At 31.5% G+C, this 20,453-nt stretch overlaps 1 protein-coding gene across 1 annotated transcript in view; it reads right to left on the bottom strand.

The window, feature by feature from the left end:
- Positions 1–252: 252 nt before the first annotated feature.
- Positions 253–20,453, bottom strand: part of LOC134681307 (noelin-like) — a 31,525-nt gene continuing 11,324 nt past the window's right edge. Inside the window, exon 2 of the mRNA XM_063540876.1 lies at positions 253–1,933. Within this exon, the coding sequence (XP_063396946.1) occupies positions 1,083–1,933 (851 nt within the window). The 3' untranslated portion in view covers positions 253–1,082. The remainder of the gene's footprint in view (positions 1,934–20,453) is intronic.

Here is a 20,453-nt window from a genome sequence, read left to right as displayed (position 1 = left end):
TTGACCTATCATGAGTATGGTTTACTTTTGTAAATTGTGACTTGGATGGAGAGTAATCTCATTGTCACTCATACCACATCTTCTTATATCTATCACTATCACTGCACAATTAATTCTTTGTTGACAAACTATTTTTGAGTTCTAAAATTTGTGGTGCATTTGTTATATTGATCCGCTAGTGGTGCATGTTATGTTTTCCGTGTGAAGTACAAATACAGTATTTATTTTCCCTTTTAATATCAAAACTTTATCAAATAATGCAACAAGTTGAATATCAATTAAAGATAAATATATACAAATTCGAATAGTAATTAATAATGCGTGAAATATAAACAAATATGAATTATCATCTGGGAAATAAATGAAAAAGACTAGCAACAATAATCCATTATTATACAAATATATATATAAAAAAAGAATTCAATCGACAATACTAAACGATGTTTATCAAACCCAATTCCGTACCCTTTACTGAATCTATACTACATGAGGGTATTATGGAATAGGGAGATTCTCCAATTAATTCTTTTTGTAAGCTATTTTCAAAAATTTTGCCCATTATTCTCTTTTCTTTTATTGTATACCTAATTATTCTCTGTTTTACACTATATCACCGAATTACTTATTCTCTATCCCTTGTATTTTATCACGCCATTATTCTTTATCCCCCCTTATATTTTAATTATTGGACAAGTATTCAGTACTTTTGATCCATTTTTTTTTCGTCCAGACCCTCCTAATAAAGTGATTAGTACAAATTATTGATAAATTGTTTGACTAACGCGAAATATTTCCAACAGTTGATTGGAGTGAAATATGTAATAACAATGATGGACAAAAACGTTTTCTTTTGATATATTCAATTGTGGAACAATAATAAACAAGATAATTTGATATCATGTACAATAAAAGGAAGTGCTCCTTCCAATTTCGTTCTATTACTTTAAATAAATATCAACTTCATACCAATTACATTCCTAACACGTGAAAACTCCATCGGCAAAACAATTGTTCGTGTTCAACACTGTTTATAGTTTTCCTTTCAAAGAATAATCTACAAAAACGTAAAACTCTTTCGGGAATCAATTTCTTTTCCTTTTCTTTCGAGAATTTCGTCGTTTAACGCGGTTTGCACCTACTTGAAACGGGTAATAAGATTTAGAAGACACAGAATAAACTTCCACACGACCATGATTCCAAGCATAAAGCTTCTTCTGAATTGGATTGTAGTCCAACATGTAGTTCTTAGCAAATTTATCATCAATAGTGTTTGGAAATATTATTTCATTGTCTTTTAGAACCTTGCTACCGCCGTTGTTTGTATTAAATGAATATTTGATAAAAGTCGGGATATTTTCGTACGAATCTGTTGCATACATAACTCCGCAAATCATAAATGCATTTCCAACTTTTGTTTTCGGTATATTCGTAACCCACGTCTCCAAAATCTCTAGTGTGTCGTCATTAAGTTTTACTATAACAATATTTCCGTTGGAATATGTCGTAGCGTAAATTACCCATAATCCTTTTTCGTCTACGGCAAAATCAATGTCTGAAAATTTCCCACTCTGGTATGGGTATTTGTTATGGACGCCTGCGTTGTCCAAGGCTACTTCTTTCTCCCACTTTTTCTGAAGTAGGTTAAATTTAACAATTTTGTTGCTCATTCCCTTATGACAATATAAAGAGTTTTTATAAACCACATGTCCTGTTCCTTCGCAAAAGAACGGGAGTTTGTGCGTTCCTTTTTCGACGTCATATTTAAGTAATTCCAAAGATTTGTATTGGAAGATTTCGTTGATGTCACTGTAACCATAAGTTACCCATATTTGTCCACCTGGTATCGGGTCTACTGCAAAGCTGCCTTGTGCTATCCCAACAGGAATTTCGATGTTATCGCTTCTGATTGATACCAGTTCTTGTGGACAGAAATCTACGAAAATAAATTTGATGTATTACGCCATGATAATACATGTAAGAAAAAAAAAGAACTAAATAACTCATCAATAATTCCAAGCTTATAACTTTGAACGGCGGATGTGCGTTACTTCTAATTTCTTCTTTATATTAAAAAAAAATCTGTTTTCTTCGAATTTCGAAGGGTAATTGAAATTAGAAAGATAGTAACATACTTCACGAGTCGAAAAGATGACGCGCTCTTTAAAGATTCGTTGTTACAACCGTGTACGTACTTACACTAACACTATTTTGTTTGTACTTATTTGCATAGAAAAAAAATGTACAAATTATTTTTAATTTCTTTTGCAAAAATTCTCACAAGATTGTTTCCAACTGTAACGGTGAAAGTAAAAACTAACGAACAACTGCGCCATGAGCACTTGATATTTTTATAAATTTCCTGTCTACAAAAGTTTGAATTTTTCGAAATCCGAAGGATTTTCTTATCCCAGGCATAGACTACCTTAGCTGTATTTGGCACAACATTTTGGAATTTTGGGTCCTCAATGCTCTGTACTTGTTTGGCTTTAAAATTATTTTGATATGAGCGTCACTGATGAGTCTTATGAAGACGAAACGCGCGTCTGGCGTATTAAATTATAAGCCTGGTACCTTTGATAACTATTGATGTCCCGTCCCATTTTCAAAGAATAAAGTTCAATGACTTTTCAATGTCATATCAGAAATTCATGAAAAAATGAATGGAGGTTATCTTAATAGATATAAACAAGTCACCAAAGTTTCATGATAACTGCTCAAAGCATTGTTCAAAACCTGAAAAATCCCCTTATAGATAAATAAAATCGCAAAACTCCAATATGTAAAATCTAAAATGAAACAAATTTCAAAGGGAGCTTATGTTATTAGATATAAACAATTCACCAAAAATCCACGAAAAACTGCTGAAAGCATTTTTGAATTATTGTCGGAAAACTGCCCCCCCCTTTTTCAATTATCAATTTATAAATCGGAAACACAGAATCTTAAATTTATCAAAATCGAAAGGGAGCTCATGTCAATAGATAAACAATTCACCAAAGTTTCAGGGCAATTGGGTCAAGTGTTTTTGAGTTATTTTCCGACATGTTGACGACGGATATACGGACGGACGGACATTGGTATACCATAATACGTCCCGTAAACAGGCGTATAAAACAAATAAATATCGAGCTTTTTACCAAATCTACAACAGAAATTGAGGCCAGGGAAATTATCTTACATTGGCCGAGTTCATTTGAAACTCTCGAGTTAACTTTACTTACTCGGGTTTCAACAATACGATTTTACTTGAACCACTCGAGTTAACCCCGCGTTCCTGGTTCAAACCCTCGTTGAGCCAGGGTTAAACTCGAGAAACTCTTGAATGACGTCAAACCAATGAGAATATTTTATTGTTTATGCTTGATCAGGGCCTTACCCTAGAGTTACAAAATGTACTTAGATTTGTTTCGAATATCAACTCTGGTGCGTTCACGTGATAATCTATTAACTCTGAAGTCGATTGTAGAGTTTCAAGTGAACTCGGCCATTGAGTATTAAAAACAGCCTAAATATATCGTATAATTACGACTGTAATGACCTAAAAACAGAGGTTGGTCATTTTGTTTTTATTTGCAGTGAAAAAAAATCTGTGCACATTTTTGAGACTTCACATTCAATAACAAAAATAATCAACAGATTTTTACTGTGTAGCATTAAATTTTCTCTGTTTTCATTTTTTATGAGTAAATGAATAGCTCCATTGTTAAACATATGTCTGTATTTTCTAAATAAAGAATCAAAAAGGTCGTCACAAGTATTAATGTAAAAGAATGTATGGCGGCATCAGTAGGGAATAAAATTATAACATCGAATACAAACATAATTATTTTATGTTCGATAACGCAAATTTAAAGTATGTAAAGCGGGGGAAAGAATAAGTGAGAATACATATAACAAGACAGCAACACACCGACACAAAAAATGAAAATATATCTACAGGTCAATGTTCATGCATGCGAAACAAGAGCATAACCCATAATGCACCCACATTTTAACAGGGCTCACATATTTTGTCATTCTTGTTATATTTATATTTTACTTTAAAGTCATAAGAAACCTCAAATTAAAAAAAAATATGTTTATGTTTTTTTATAACTCAATGGATAGTTTTCATTATAAAACTTATGTACATATACTTTTTTCTGATGAAAATTCTTTAATATATTCATATTTAAAAGAAGATTACTTTATCTTAATTCCAGGAAGCAATTCCCCCCGACATATTTTCCGTATGCAAAGTGACCTCAGTATGACCCATCCCGTAAAAATCCGATGATCGCAATACGCATGGATGTCCTTGAAATAAACTATTTTAAATTCTCCCTCATGAGTTCGTCCGAATTTAAAACATTTCTATACTAAATACATGGCTAAATAAGAGACAAGTCATAATTTAGGTTTGTTTGCTCGCAGTAACTTTCTTATTTTCTCAGCGAAACAACATTTAATATCTTGTAAACATTTTACAAATTACAAAAATATACCACAATTCCATCTATATACATTCACAATGTCCTTTAAATACATATCAATACAAACATAACTGTAATATATTATGCAGAGCTTAACGTTAACTTCGTCTATCAAAGTTACTCGAGCACATCGATAATAATCAAACGTAATCAGGACTTATATATGCCTATAAAACCCCACCCGTACTACCGCCCTCGAAATACACTGGGGTAAAGCTGATGACCGTAACTGCATTCACGGTCATCCCAAGATGTCGGATGAAAAATTAGGTCAGTTTTTTTATTGTCTGTTAAGGTGTTTCTACATCATTTTCTTTACAAAGCATACTTTGATACGATGTAAATTTATAAAAGATTCACACGGAAGTCACAAATCTCTACCGAGGAACGTGTATAAAACGGGAATTTGGATTTGAAAAATTCGCAAGGATGACCGTAAATCGTAATCGAGATGACCGTAACAGGATTAGCGATTCATAACAAGGCTGGCCGTAATTGGTTAAAAGATAACCGTAAATTGTTAAGGATGACCGTAACTTTTAAAGGATGACCGTCAATTCTTAGAAATATTCATATTTGTATTCATAACTGTATGTCGAGTTTGTCTCAATAGGGGTTCGTTTAGCGGTTATAAATACGTTTTATCAATTTCTTTTCAACCATTTGCCGCATTTAGAGTTTATGACAATGATAGTAAATTGCATTTTTCTCGTAAATAGTTAGATATTTAAAGAATGACTGTAATATTTTTTTTCTGTCTATAAAGAAATAACATAAAAAAAAAATATATTTATTGATAACAACGATAAAATTGGAATACAAATCAAATATTTTATTTTTCCAATCAGGGTCCCAAAGCGGGCATTTATACAATTACCAATAATGAATGTATATGCAACAAACATTGAAAATTATATAACGTGACAGATATTATAATAGACAAATGACAATAAATTTGTGCATCTGTATAGGAGACACCAATTTAAGGGACGGTGCTGTAGAATATACTGTTGATTGCGATAGGCAATAACAGCAATCCTCCTCGTGTCAGAAGCAGATGAATACAAATAAATAGAGAAACTGAATCCTGTCACTTAATTTTTTTTTTAAATAACAACAATAACTAAATCTGCTATATTTGCAGTGTTTAACTAAGAATATACACAACTCTTTTCATACAGTTGAGTTCTCACAAGACAGCAGCCGTAGCAATTTCTCTTGGGAATTTTTAAAAGTTAATGAAATTGGAACATGATTCAGATGTGATATAAATAGTTTCTGTCTTCGTTATATTTTGTGCAATAAAAGAGAAAATGAACTTCATTTTCAATATTACCAGAATTACATTGCTGACATACGGTCTAAGGTTTGGAAGAGTACTACCCTGGTGTCGTTCTATTTTAATCTGCGAATGGTGAGATGACACTCTCAATTTTGTTAATGATCTTCTACGCTAAAATTTTGTTAAGATATTTATATAGATACTTTTCGAAACCATAATTATCCTTAACTGTCACATAAGTGCGGAGCTCTCCTTCTGATTTCTTGATCAGTTGATCCTTCCAAAATTTGTATGCACGTCTCTTTCAATATTTTCCTAATGGTATTATTTGAAATATTTTTCCCATCATTTAGATTTTCAAAACCAGGAAGAGTTTTTTTTAAATGTGTTGGAGAAAGCTATACCATGACGATTTATACTGAGAATATAGAGATTTGAATGATGGTATGCATCTTGTAATAAAGAAAATTATTCTTATTTTTTAGTCTAAGCCAATATTTCAAAACAGACCTCACTAATTAAAAGTACAGTGGAAACCGACCAAGTTAAAATAAGGCTGCACAATTTGTGTTTTTATTTGTGCCGACCAGAATGAATTTACAAAATTTACTGTGTAGCTTTTCACAAGTTAAATTTGAATACATTTTATCCATGCAAATTAGTTGGTTTCCATATCTAAATTTTGCCATCAAGGAATTGAATGAGCTCCAAATTTCACTTCCATATAGAGGAATAAGCTTAATAGCATGCTCAAAAACATGCATACAGTACTAGTTTTTAAGGATTTAGAGATAATATGCCTATTAATATTTACATGGTCTAGAGATTTTTCCAAATAGTTGGGAAGGTCATTGATGAAAATCTTAAACAGGTTAGGACTTATGTTATCTCCTTGTATAACTCCAAACTGTGTAGGGAAGAATATAATACAAATTGACAGCGATGCGACGAAAAGTTGAAGGAAAAAAAACATGGGTTAAGCATAAGATTATCCAGCGGAATCAGATTAAAATCTTAACATCTGCCTTGAAATATACAAACAGTCCATTGAAAAGACTGGATCTGATGGAACTGCAAAATTTATTCGGCATTCAGTTGGTTTGACGGAGATTAAACCTTCCGTAACAAATGAAAAGCAATATGTTCAGTAAATATTCCATCAGATAAGGATTTCAATACGGAAATGAAGTCTTCGTATCGCCCTATCTCTTTTAGTTTTGCTTCAATATTTGGAAATAGTTCATAAATATAAAAAACGATGTGGTATAATTGCTAATTAGACAACTCTCCAAAAGACAATTCTCCACTGGAGACCAAAATGACACAAAAATCAACAACTATAGGTCACCGGACGGTCTTCATCAATGAGCAAAGTACACACCGCATAGTCAGTATAAAAGGCCCCCTAAATAACAATGTAAAAGAAATTCAAACGAGAAAAACTAACGACCTTATAAAGTTAATTTCTAATTCTGTTGGACACCCTTCTTGGACATAATCGCCACTGACTTTAAAATTGGAGGAACATCTTTTGAATGCTATAGTTAGTTCTTCTAAATTTATAATTTGGTTTTCACTTGCATAATTTAGATTTTTTACAGGTGCCCTCCAATAATATATATGCAACACTATCGTGCAAAGCAGGTGCAACATATATACACCTGTTTCCTTGGGTTATAAGTTACAGGCAGGTTAAAATGTATTGTTTACAAGATAGCCCATGTTCAAAGCTAGCAAGATTCCTCTTTCATTCGGATACGATTTAATACAGTTGGTGAACTATGTATTTGAAGCAAGTCTTATTTTCTTCTACCTATAGGATAATGCAGTCTTATAAATACGTTTTATACCAACACAATAAATTACTTGATACAAAAAAGGTAATACAAATACGGATATCTGATAGAATCGATGGTCATCCTTATAAATTACGGTCATCCTTTACAAATTACGGTCATCTTTTACCAATCACGGTCATCCTTGTTTTATGTTACGGTCATCTTGAAAATATTTTACTTACGATTTACGGTCATCTTAGCGATTTTTTCAAATGCAATTTCCTGTTTCATACACATTTCTCGGTAGTAATATGTGATTTCCGTGTGATTCTTTTATACATTTACATCGTACCAATGTATGCTTTGTAAAGAAAATGCTTTAGAAACACTTAAACAGACAATGCAAATACTGACCTAATTTTTCATCCGACATCTTGGGATGACCGTGAATGCAGTTACGGTCATCAGCTTTACCCCAGTGAAATATTCGTGCAGAAAACAACAGTAACATCAGACCACTTCTGTTTTACATACTAGCCAAACTTGTACCACAAGTCTAAAGATAGAAATAGAATAGGGAAATTCCAAATATAACGGAATAGAAATAAATTTAAATTCTCCCTCATGAATTCGTCCGAATTTAAAACATTTCTATACTAAATACATGGCTAAATAAGAGACAAGTCATAATTTAGGTTTGTTTGCTCGCAGTAACTTCGATAAAACAAAGGAATAAATAATTTGAGAACTATATGCCAAGATTCAAGGAAACAGCCATTTGAGATTTTAAATTGTCTTTAATATACCCATCTTTGGATTTATCAGAAGCCCATCTACCGTGGACTTTAAGTAACCTATCAGAGACTCCTCTATTAGCCCCCGTAGAAGCGCCACCACTTCTCAAACTATGAAGCCCAAACTTAAGCTTATCTAAACCAATATCTGATAAACTCTCTAACAAAATTTCTCTCGCTCTGGTATAGGACAATGGACTATTTATATTACATAATTTATAAACATCTTTCGATTTCATAAAAGACAGTGCTCTGAAAACATAGCTATCAGAATTTTTACTCAATTCAGCTAAATTGATATACTTATTTAACCAAAAAACTGGACATAAATCTATACCTGTTGCAGCTATAACAACAGAATTACCCCTTCTGTATAAATCAGTTTTGCTTTTATCAATGCGAATTTTAACATGACTGACTTGAAACTCAATATTATTCATCTTAATGTTAGCCAATTCACTATATCTCAAAAATCCAGAAAATCCTAACAGAAATAATACTACTACACGCAATTTTTTGAGATTATTATAATCTCCGAACTTTAAAACAATTTTCCTTAATATATCTGGCGTAATAGGTTCTTTTTTTGTTTATAGGTTTACTTAGCAATCTCCTTCCTCCTTCATAAATAAGACCAAGGAATTAGTCTGAACAAGGATTATGTTTGAAATTAAAGTCATGAAACCATTTTATTGAATAAAAACTTGCATCTAAAATCGCAACACTGGATCCCTGTTGAATGAGTCCACCTATATACATAGAAATCGTAGTAGTTGTCGCTGGTAAACACTCAAGTGAACATGAAACACACCATTTTTCAAACTTTTTAAAATAGCACTTGTATTTCTTAATTGTAGAATTTGATCTAGACGATTCGACAAAAGAGGGTAAATCTCGTATGATACTGGCAAATCTTGAATCATTGGCATAACACTCAAATTGTTTCCATTGATCTGTAAGATAAATATAATAATGAATACCAAGTAATAACTATAAACAAAGTAAATATAATTAACATTACTACTATAAATGAATGCGGCATTTCCCTCGCAAACAACCCAGTGCGGCATTTCCCTCGCAAACAAATGAATGCGGCATTTCCCTCGCAAACAAATGAGTGCGGCATTTTCCTCGCAAACAAATGAATGCGGCATTTTCCTCGCACACTTACTGTGGCATTCAACCTCACAGTATTTAAAAAAGTCATATACTTATATATATACAGTAGCATTAACCCTCACTGTATTCATAAACAATTAATCAACAATGTTAACAATGACATATCTAATTGTTGCAGTTAAAACATCACAATGTTAAATTTAACGTTGTTTCGAATATAGTCTCATATCTGATAACTGCGGCAAATAACCATCGCAGAAAACTAAAAACAGAGAGCAGAATAAAAAAGGAAAAAACCAATTTTCCTCTTTTTTCACTCTAATTTCTGACAAGTGCAATTAGAGGCCAAAATAGGATCAGAACGTAATAAATTTATTCTATAACCCTTGTATTTGAGATAAAATCATGAAAAACAAAGACAATTTTGTAAAATTAGTATTTATTTGATACATTTCAAAATAAATTTATACTGTATTCTACACTTTACTGTCCATTTTCATTCAACTCTCCGTAAATGATGCAACTTAGAATAAATTTATTCTAAATGCATGATGCTTTCTGTATATAATCATTTATAAAATAAATTTATTATAAAGAACCTTGATATCTATTATCAGTTCGAGAAAATCATAGAATAAATTTATTCTACATTTAATGTCATTTATGATTATAACAATATTTAAAATAGATTTGTTTTAAAAGTCCAGTAATCTGTATAGTGAGGCTGTGATACAGAATAAATTTACTCTACATTTAATGTCATTTATGATTATAATAATATATAAAATAAATTTATTTTAAAAGTAAAGTAATCTGTATGGTGAGGTTGAGACACAGAATAAATTTATTCTATGTTCAATGTGATTTTTGTCTTGTATAATAATATATAAAATAAATTTATTCTGAAAGTAAAGTAAGAAAGTAATCTGTAAGGTGAGGTTGAGACACAGAATAAATTTATTCTATGTTCAATGTGATTTTTGTCTTGTATAATAATATATAAAATAAAATTGTTTTGAAATAAAGTAATCTGTATGGTGAGGCTGTGACACAGAATAAATTTATTCTATGTTCAATGTGATTTTTGTCTTGTATAATAATATATAAAATAAATCTATTTCGAGGTAAAGTTATCTGTATGGTGAGGCTGAGACACAGAATAAATTTATTCTACATCCATATGAATTTTGTTCTATATAAAAATAATCTTAAAAGTATTACATGATACAAAATTAAAATAATTTAAAAGAAAATTCCAACGGTCTTATTTATTACAGACAAACTGATACAATAAATTGCTTTGCCAAACGAAACTGGATACGACTGCAGAGGTCAACTCCTTTAAAGACGGTGTGCACAAAGTTGATGGCAACTGTAAAATGCGCTTTTTTAAAAGCTTTAAGCATATTATATGTATATGTAATTTTAATATTTTTTTTAAGAAGATTTGTTTTTCATGATTAAATGATGAATGCATGTCATAAGAATCCACATTACTAGTAAGGCAAATTAATATTTAATCTATAAAGCATGAAACGGACACATAGAAAACGTCAAAAAATCGGTATAACTTGTAACATTAAATTAGCATAAATAGAGTTTTGACCTAAAACTTATACAAATTTAACATTGTATCCCACATTTTCGTAAAATAGAATTGTATAGATTCAGACTGACATTTTATGAAATTTACCGCAAAAAAATCAAAAACGACCATAGTAGATATGCTTGGAATGATTTGTAAGAAGTAATAATTTGAAAGGACGAATAATCAAAATGGAAGAATCGGTAAGAAAAATATGTTATTGCTATCTTTTGATTTTCAAAATAACTTTGTATTAGAAATGTGGAAAACCAGAGGTTTAATAAAATCTGCAACATTTGAATGATTGGATGGTCCAGACTGAACACCTGAATTTTTTAAATGTCCAGCTATTATGTTACAATCTAAAAGGGATCCACGACATCCATTTCTGAAAAGGATCCACGACATCGTAGCTAATTATTTCCATTATACTGCGTTTGTGGACTCAGCTTTTTGCACGCCGTCTAAGCAGTTGGGACAAAAATTAACACAATTTTCGTGCATGATACAGGTCTGAATTTGGATTGTAATTAATTATTTGATGCAATATAGGTTTCTGACACAGATTAACGGTAGCCAAAGAACTTAGAATCTTTTATATCATTTGAATAATATTTAATTTTTGGCTTTTGTGCAAAACACTATGCTGTTGCGAATTGCCCCCCCCCCCCAAAAAAAAAATTAAAATAAATAAATTTACCTCTTTTTTATGCATTTGTGCAGAACACTATGCTGTTGCTATTTGAACCCTCACTCCAGAAAAAATATACCCTTGCCCCTCTTTTTTTTGGCAAAATGATTTTTCAAATTTCATTTTCAATTTCTGAAATCTGTAATGAGTGAAAATTACCCCCCCCCCCCCTCAAAAATAATCTTTTCACCTACCCCCTCTTTTTAAAAAAAATCCTTTAAGATATCATAATGGTCATAATCTCAATTTAAATGACCTATTGAATTTGCAACCATCACTACCCATTTACAAACAATATAAAAGTCTTAAAATAGAAAATGACATACATAATCACGGCTAACATCAATATTCCTTAATCATAGTAACTTCAAAAAATAAATTGACAGCCAATCCCCACAGCATTTCTTTATACATACTGTAAAAACAGTGTACGATGGAAATCCGAATTTAACCTTGTAATTGTCCATTAACCAGGAAACCTTCTTTTGTTATCATGTGATGGCATACAAACAGTTCAAAAATACATCTAAGTCGTTTTTGTTTGCTTATAATATAATCCTGAACATTTTTGTTCAATGTTTTGTCACTGGTCATCTGTTAGAATAATTTGGGGTTGTTTTCTTTTCACACGAGAGACAACTTGAAGCTTCGTTATAATTCAGCTGGTACTAATCGTTAAGTAATCTGATCTTTTAGTGACATACAGATCTGTAGTTGGAATTATTCATCTTCAAACTCTTCTGAACTTTTCGAACAATCATCTTTGTAAATGTTAAATTCCCAAATACATGTTTCCATTATTCCGTTCAACCAAAGCTATCTGAAAGATCAAATAAAAAAATGCAGTTCATACAAAACAAAATGGAAAATGTGTCTATGGGCTACAAATGATCCTGCTCGTAAATATGCACGTGTCAACTTCCACATTGAGATACATGTACAGGATTCAAGTAATTAAGACTGTTTTGTGATTTTAACATTCGGTTGAGGCAAACTAATTAAAAGTTAATGGACAGAAACGAAAAATTCAGCATTTTGTATGTTTATAAATGGCCTTAACTCAAGAACGGTAGAAGTTAGGCCACTCTATTTTAATCTTGATCTGTGTTTTATGGTAATATGCAGTGAAACGTCGCACGATACTGGTGTCACCTAACGTTACACACTCAAAGACGTAAGACAAAATAAAAACGTTGGAATGCATGTTGTTCAGATGGCTTTTTACAATAAATTTTAAAGGATTGAATTATTCCCTAAGAAAGGATTTTTTTTCTTAGATAAAATATGTTAAGCTTTAGTTTTATTAAAAATAAAAAAGTAACTTGAATTGAAACCATTTAATTATATACATTTCAATTATAAGGGCAATCGATTTTTTTTATGGATAAACTATGCACTGCAAATGCATTATTTTTTGCACTCCAGAATGTCAAGGCAAAAGGACTACGGCATATCTAGCATGGCATTTCTGCACAAATATATGCAAAGGAATTAGCGAGAACAATTATTATAGCTGTTTTTTTTTTCTATCAATTTGTATTATAGCGGATCCGACTATTATAGTCTGGAAAACACTTCAGTTCCGCGAGGAAATCAAGCTCTCTTCCCACCCCTTCTTTGTGAATCGGAAGAGCTTCAAAATAAAACATTAATTTTAAAGTTTTCTTATTAAGCAACAAAATAAAGTAGCCGTATTCCAAATCGTCTGTGAAAACCGCAATCATGACAATTAGACGGAACGTTATAAGCATATTTTATAAAATAACGTCAAAATTGTATGTGGGGACAATGTGTCGGACATTTTAGTTTTATCTGATATCTGGTATCTTAGATTTAATTTATGGGAATTTGATATCAAAATAGAGATAAAATTGGGTACTTTTATCCATTATAAAAAAAATTATGTAGCGAATGACACTGTATTAAATAAACATCATGAAAACACAGAAAACGTAACCCTATCTTTAATTTGGTTTGAAGGGGACAAAATGTCGGACATTGTTAATCAACTCGAATAAAAAGAATTTGCTTCAAAAATTCCTGATTATTGCATGATGCGAAAGTGTGATCTTTGTACAAAATACTAGTATAAGAATTATTTACTTTCGACATGGGGATTGCTCTGGAATTCCCTTTCTGGGACAATTTAAAAAAAATTACGACAACCTTTCTTGCATGGGACACATAATTTGTATCATCTTGATCCCTTTTTCTTATATTGCCGTCTTTTCAAAAGAGAAAAATCGACATTACGTCATAAACCACTTATAAATTGCTTGTGCTAGACAATCTTTTATATCGTTTGGTAAAAAGATTATATGTTTTTTATACGGTATTCAGAATTTCACAAAACTAAAAGTGTAACGCGGGACAAGGAAATCATATTGCAAAATAAAGGTTTTATTGAGTTTTAATTAATGAAAATGGTCTGTTACATATACAAAATTGCAATAATCTGAAAGAAGAGTTTAAAAGCTTTAAAATGATATACAACACTTTATAATATCATAGTTTATGTTTAAAAATTAACAAGATGAATGTGTCTTGTCCGTGATTTCACCAAAGTAACACCAGTAGCGTGCGACGTTTCATTGTATATACGATTTTTTACATTTGCTTGAGGCAAACTTAAGTTACAGAACAGAAGCGAAACATCCAGCTATTTTTATGTTTATAAATGGGCATAACTCAGGATGGTTAAAGTCTTGCAACATCTTACACTAACCTTATCAAAAACGAACTGTAACTTGTAAAGTAAGCAAATGTTCCAGAGAGATGTACAAGGACTGAAGGAGCAGCCAGATCTCATCGCCGTATAAATAAGATGTGCAAATGATTGTACAACTGCACATCACATATATCAGGCCCTCGCTCTAAAATTCATAATATATTCCTTTTCATAGAGTAACCGATTCTTTGCACGCATTCTTAAAATAATGACTTTTAATTCACTAATAACTATTCCGACCGAACTTCAATTGTCATAATAAGAATTATATTTAAAACAGCACTTTCAAAACCTTTTGCAATGAGATAAGAAAGAACACTTTTCAAAAACAATTATGATTCTTAATTTCAGCATTCTGAGATACTTCTTTCTAGCCAGTTAAAAGTTTAATCTTTTAAATTACCTCTAAATATTTTCCTCAAAATATATCCGTCCCTAATGTTCTCTGTGGTTGTAGTAACTTCTGCCATTTTATCTGCCTTTTAAACTTTTGTGTTTCTTTAAACAAATTCATTTTGATAGAAGTGTCTGGTGACTTATAAAGAACAGCGTATTATATTTTGACTGAAATGGTCATGTTATCCATGAAGATGCAGACTTTTTGTCAATTATTCTGTGTGCCAAACAGATTCCATAAGAGTGTGAGTACAGTTCTTTAGGTACTTATGAAAATGTTCAAAACTGTTTTTTTTACATAAAATAATCTCTTGCTCGTTTATTCGTTTTTCGCAATGGTGTGTTATTTTTTTCATAGACTTATGAGTATAAATATCCTTTGGATTCAGTGGCGGATCCAGTTAGGGTTCTGTGCTTTGAACACCTTTTTTTTTTACGATCATTGGTTTTAAATTGGAACAAATGTTTAGAACCCTCTTTTAAAAATGATTGGTTCCGCCCATGGGTATCTTTCACTTTTTGCTAAAATAATAGGTACATTTTCCATCTTTCTATGCAACAATTCCATAGCTAGTGTGTCCAAACAGCTGTTCTAAGACTAAGCGTAAAGAAAGTTTTTAATTTTTTCAATGTTTAAAGATTACTTCAACTTTCACCAGTAGGAAATAATAATGAGATTACCAATTAGAAACATTATTAATATCATAATAATTAAACTTAAGATAATAAATAATATTTATCTAATAATTTTACGTTCAAACTTATGTTCGCATGTTTTCAGATACCATCTCCAATATAAAAAAAAAACACATCATGAAAAAATTAACTTGTTATGTGTTCCTCTTCTACTAGCTTCAAAATGTATCCAAAATCAAGAATGTGGAACATACTCTATCTGACATAATCATTTGGTATTAAACTGATGCAATTAGTGTCTCGAGCTCTTTTATGCCCGTCTTGAAAATAAAAAAAACTAAATATAAAATAAACAACTCTGCTAATGCTCAGGTTAGTTGTCATATTATACAACATACTTAATAATATAGAAACCAATGGAGATAACAAAGAATTTCTTTTGTCATACAAAACACTGTCAAAAACCCAAACATACTATCCACACTGATCTGTGTCCACACTTGTAGTATATAAATTTATCTTTGTGATAAAACAAATTGTCAGAGTAATATAGTCAAATTTAGTTAAAGCATTAAGCTTTGCTCCATGATACACCTCTTTCTTTAATGATATGATTATCGTTATCATAATCAGTTTTGGAGTTCCATAAATGTTTTAATCCAAATTGTACTTGTTTATATTGTCTAGTATGCATTGAGCATATATGTCGGGTATCCATGACGGGACCCTAGTATCATTTACCCCCACCCCTCACCCCACCTCTAGTAAACTGAGCAAAACTAACCTCCAATTTCTTGAACTGTGATGAATGTTTCATAAACGAAACTGGAAAACTATCCCGTCTATGTTTAACTTGTCTTTCCTCCTGTTGATGTCCACTGTCTGTCATCTTCGTTGCACATACCAAGTGATCATAATATACAAAATTACAGATCAGTGTCATATAAACTGGTCCGCCGTTCCATCTATAGCTTCGCACCGTCAGTGTAGCGATAAGTGAACACAACAGGGGTCCAGTTTAAGTGTCCTACGTCTTGTCATTAATTATCTTGTGTTTCCATTTGAAGACTTCTCGGCATGTGGTAACACTAGGGTGCTTACAGTCAACGTACGCGTGCATTACATAAAATTGATAAGGCTTTTAAGGCGCGTTTGTTGTAATTAGTAATAATTATTTTACAACTTCTGATAGATATGCGGCACTTGTTTGCTAACATTAAACAAATCGAAGGTTGCAAATTATTTGAATCTGTGTCATTTCATAGAGGTTATTAATGTATTGTCATTTTATATCTTTCAAATAAAATAATATGTTAAAAATGGACAACTACAAATTATAATGGTCTGGATGGATGGTCCATCGATTTTGTATTCTTTAATTTTTAAAACATTTTTTCTATTCTAATATTATAATTTTGCTCATTATTCTCTATTTGATCATCTTTTATTTTCTATTCTTTATATTTTTTTTGTATATGCTATATTTTTTGTCCTTTATTCTGCGTTTCCCAATCGCGTTATTTGATATTCTGTCAACTCCAACAAGACCCTCAAGTATTATTACCGATAAAATAGTCGTTTGAGAATGTGTATCATTTTGTCTTATCCTTTCTTTTATTTGTTTTAAAAGATTGGAAAGAAGGTATATATGTATGGGTGCTGCTGATTTTATGGACACTTAAGGGTGACTTGGGAATAGAATTGTCTTCATCCGCCAAAATAGAAAAAAATGTAAAACCCGTATAAAAAGTTTACCGAACTTCATCCTGGTCTCGAGATCCTGGTATACCCTTTATTACAGGTATTCCCCATGGTATGTATTGTTTTAAAATAGCTTTTCGTTCCGTGCATGTATGCATGAACTATTTGACACTGCACGTTCTGCAACCACCAATCTGTCAATCAATCGATTTTATAGAAAAGATGTAGCATATCTTACATCAAAACAATGTATAACGCCACCCGTTCATCTTTTTCTACAAAATGATATATGTGCAGATCACACTGCTGACATTACTAGACCAGGCCACATGTATATGACACTTCATCTATACCTGAGGCTGTTGATGGGGGTTTACAGAATAGAGAATAATGAACAAAAAATAGAAAGAATAGTATCGGAAGTATTGGAACAGAATATAAACAAACAGGAACATAAATTGTACGGCTCTAATTAGAAATGATTACAGTTCAAACACAGCTGCATCATACATTAAAGTTAACGGTCAATCAGACAGTCTGCTAAAGTTTACGAAAACAATAAATCTACAAATACTTAACACGCTAGGCCAAAGCAAATCAATCTAGGCAATTAAATACCGATCTTAGATAAGAAATAAATGTGCAAGTTTCACCCTATGACAGTTTTCAGATAAAAAAAAAAAAAGACGATTTTTAAGTTTGCTGAACATGTTGTGGCTAAAATTATGTGCATATTCAGGACTTGAACAAAATAACAATAAATACAGTAGATAAAGGTTCGTAATGGAATGTCTTTATTGACTTTGTCTTGTGTAAAAAGCTCTCTTGAAATCCCAGCGGGTTTAAGCAACTTTAAAGTAAGTGCTTTGGTACTTTTGTAGTTTATATAATTTTTTTTACTTAATTCGCCATTTATTATTTTATAATTTACATATGAAACAATAACCCGGATAAATCATTCCAGAAACATGATAGTGCTTACATTTTATAAGAGGATAACAAAATTAGAGAATTGCATTTATTTAGATTGATATCCATGATGGAGCAAAGTTTCAACCACTTTTTTATGTCCCTTTTTATCATAAGATATTCGCGTCATTATTTATATAAAGAATGATGAGGATGACGATAAAACGATGTCTGATGTCCAGTGGTAACTATTACAACATACATACACACAGCATAACAACATGATTTATGTTATTAACACGTTTTGTACTAGACAAACTGAGTCAGATGTTTTGACGCATTTTTCAGCAGATACAAATAACTTTGTAAGACGTGTTATTCTAACTTCAATCGTACCAGTATTCAAATGCTTTCATTACTTATAAACGAATGTTTTCTTAACCTTCATTATTTGTTTGACAAAAGCAATGTTACATGTAATATCATGGAAAAAACATTGTTTTTAACGGAAAGCTGGAACAAGAAGCTAAGTCAACAGTGTTATATTCCGGACGTCAACACAAAAAAACCAGCATGCAAATATATATATGGGGGATAAGTATACCATTTTTTACACATCAGACTGTACTAGTGATATCATAACTTTGGATACACCAAACAAGGTACTTTATATATGAGTAACAGGCAATGTACGCCCTCTATTTTATAGAACTAATTCATAACTATTTGTTTCATTTGTATTCATCCGTCAAATGTGTGTGTTCTGCAAGGTTCAGCAGTTCTTACCCTTTCATTTGATACATGTATTTATATAACTTACCAAAAATTATTCTGCATATAATATAGTTTGATTTAAATACGTAAGAACTACTAATTTTTTTAAATACGTACTTCTTTCCTTTTTGAACGCGCCCAAAATGGTTGGTGTAACATCTTACGAAGTCTGTTCAATTTTTTGGGCAAACTATTTCGCTCTGGCTGTTGCTAGTGGTCGTCTTACACGTGCAGTGTTGTGAGATACTTTTCGTTCCACGTTGAAGGTTTAATGTGACTTTCAGCAATTACAGCGCTGTTCCTTTGCTTAATTTTTTAATGTGTTTTTTTTTAATGTGGTTATATATTCATTTTCTGTCACGGATTGATACCCAATATTCTTTTGTTTTTCTATGGAAAAAATGTTCCTTTACAAAAAAAAAATATTGGTAAATTCCAAACTTCGATTTTTTTTAATAATGTAAATGATTTTTAATTTTAACAAGGAGGTTATTATGAGATATTCTAACCTAACTGAACGAAAAAGAGAATTGTAATATAAAATCTTACGATTCTAAAGTTTCTTCGAACAAGATCTGTTATCATATGCTAATTATCCATATCATATTTTAATGACCACATACTGTGGCCATCGTGATCATATAAACCCTAATAAATTATAAACATTCGAATGTAAAATTTCGCACGATAGATAATGACAAACAAACGACGGAAATTACATAATAAATCCACAGCGTGTATCTTAATATATTTGTCAGTACATGGATAACCCGAATAATCCATTCGTTATATTACGATCACTCCGATCACTCCATTAACCATTTCATCGAGAAAAGTAGTGGATAGGGGCTCTGAATTATTCGATTTAGTACATGGAGGAAAGATATTCAAAGATTAGGAGCGACGATTCAATTTCCATTTGTGTATTGTATTTGTCGTGGTTGAAACGGCACCAGGAACATATCAGGATAGACAACAAAAGTCTGTAAGTATCTAGTTTATGTCTTTATAAATATTAACATAGATATTATAATAGATATAGGAAGATGTGGTGTGAGTGCCAATGAGACAACTCTCCATCCAAATAACAATTTAAAAAGTAAACCATTATAGGTTAAAGTACGGCCTTCAACACGGAGCCTTGGCTCACACCGAACAACAAGCTATTAAGGGCCCCAAAATTACTAGTGTAAAACCATTCAAACGGGAAAACCAACGGTCTAATCTATATAAACAAAATGAGAAACACGTATATTTTACATAAACAAACGACAACTACTGTACATCAGATTCCTGACTTAGGACAGGTGCAAACATTTGCAGCGGGATTAAACGTTTTAATGGATCCAAACCTTATAAGCCTTTCATGCCTTCTGTTGACAAATTTTCTTAACTATGCACTATTTTAGTAGACCACCGATGTCCTTTTTGAACTAAAAGAACCTCTTTGAAAAGACACACCTCAGTCGAATCTTTCTTCTCAAATGAATGCCTGAATGGTCATCAAATTTATACTTGTTATGGGCAGGCATTTTCGAATAATTTAAAAAAAAAATGTATTAATTCTGACTGCAAAATTAAGGAATTT

The sequence above is a fragment of the Mytilus trossulus genome, chromosome 8, assembly GCF_036588685.1.
Source record: "Mytilus trossulus isolate FHL-02 chromosome 8, PNRI_Mtr1.1.1.hap1, whole genome shotgun sequence".
NCBI classification, from domain to species: Eukaryota; Metazoa; Mollusca; class Bivalvia; order Mytilida; family Mytilidae; genus Mytilus; species Mytilus trossulus.
This window is presented reverse-complemented; position numbering and strand designations above follow the sequence as displayed.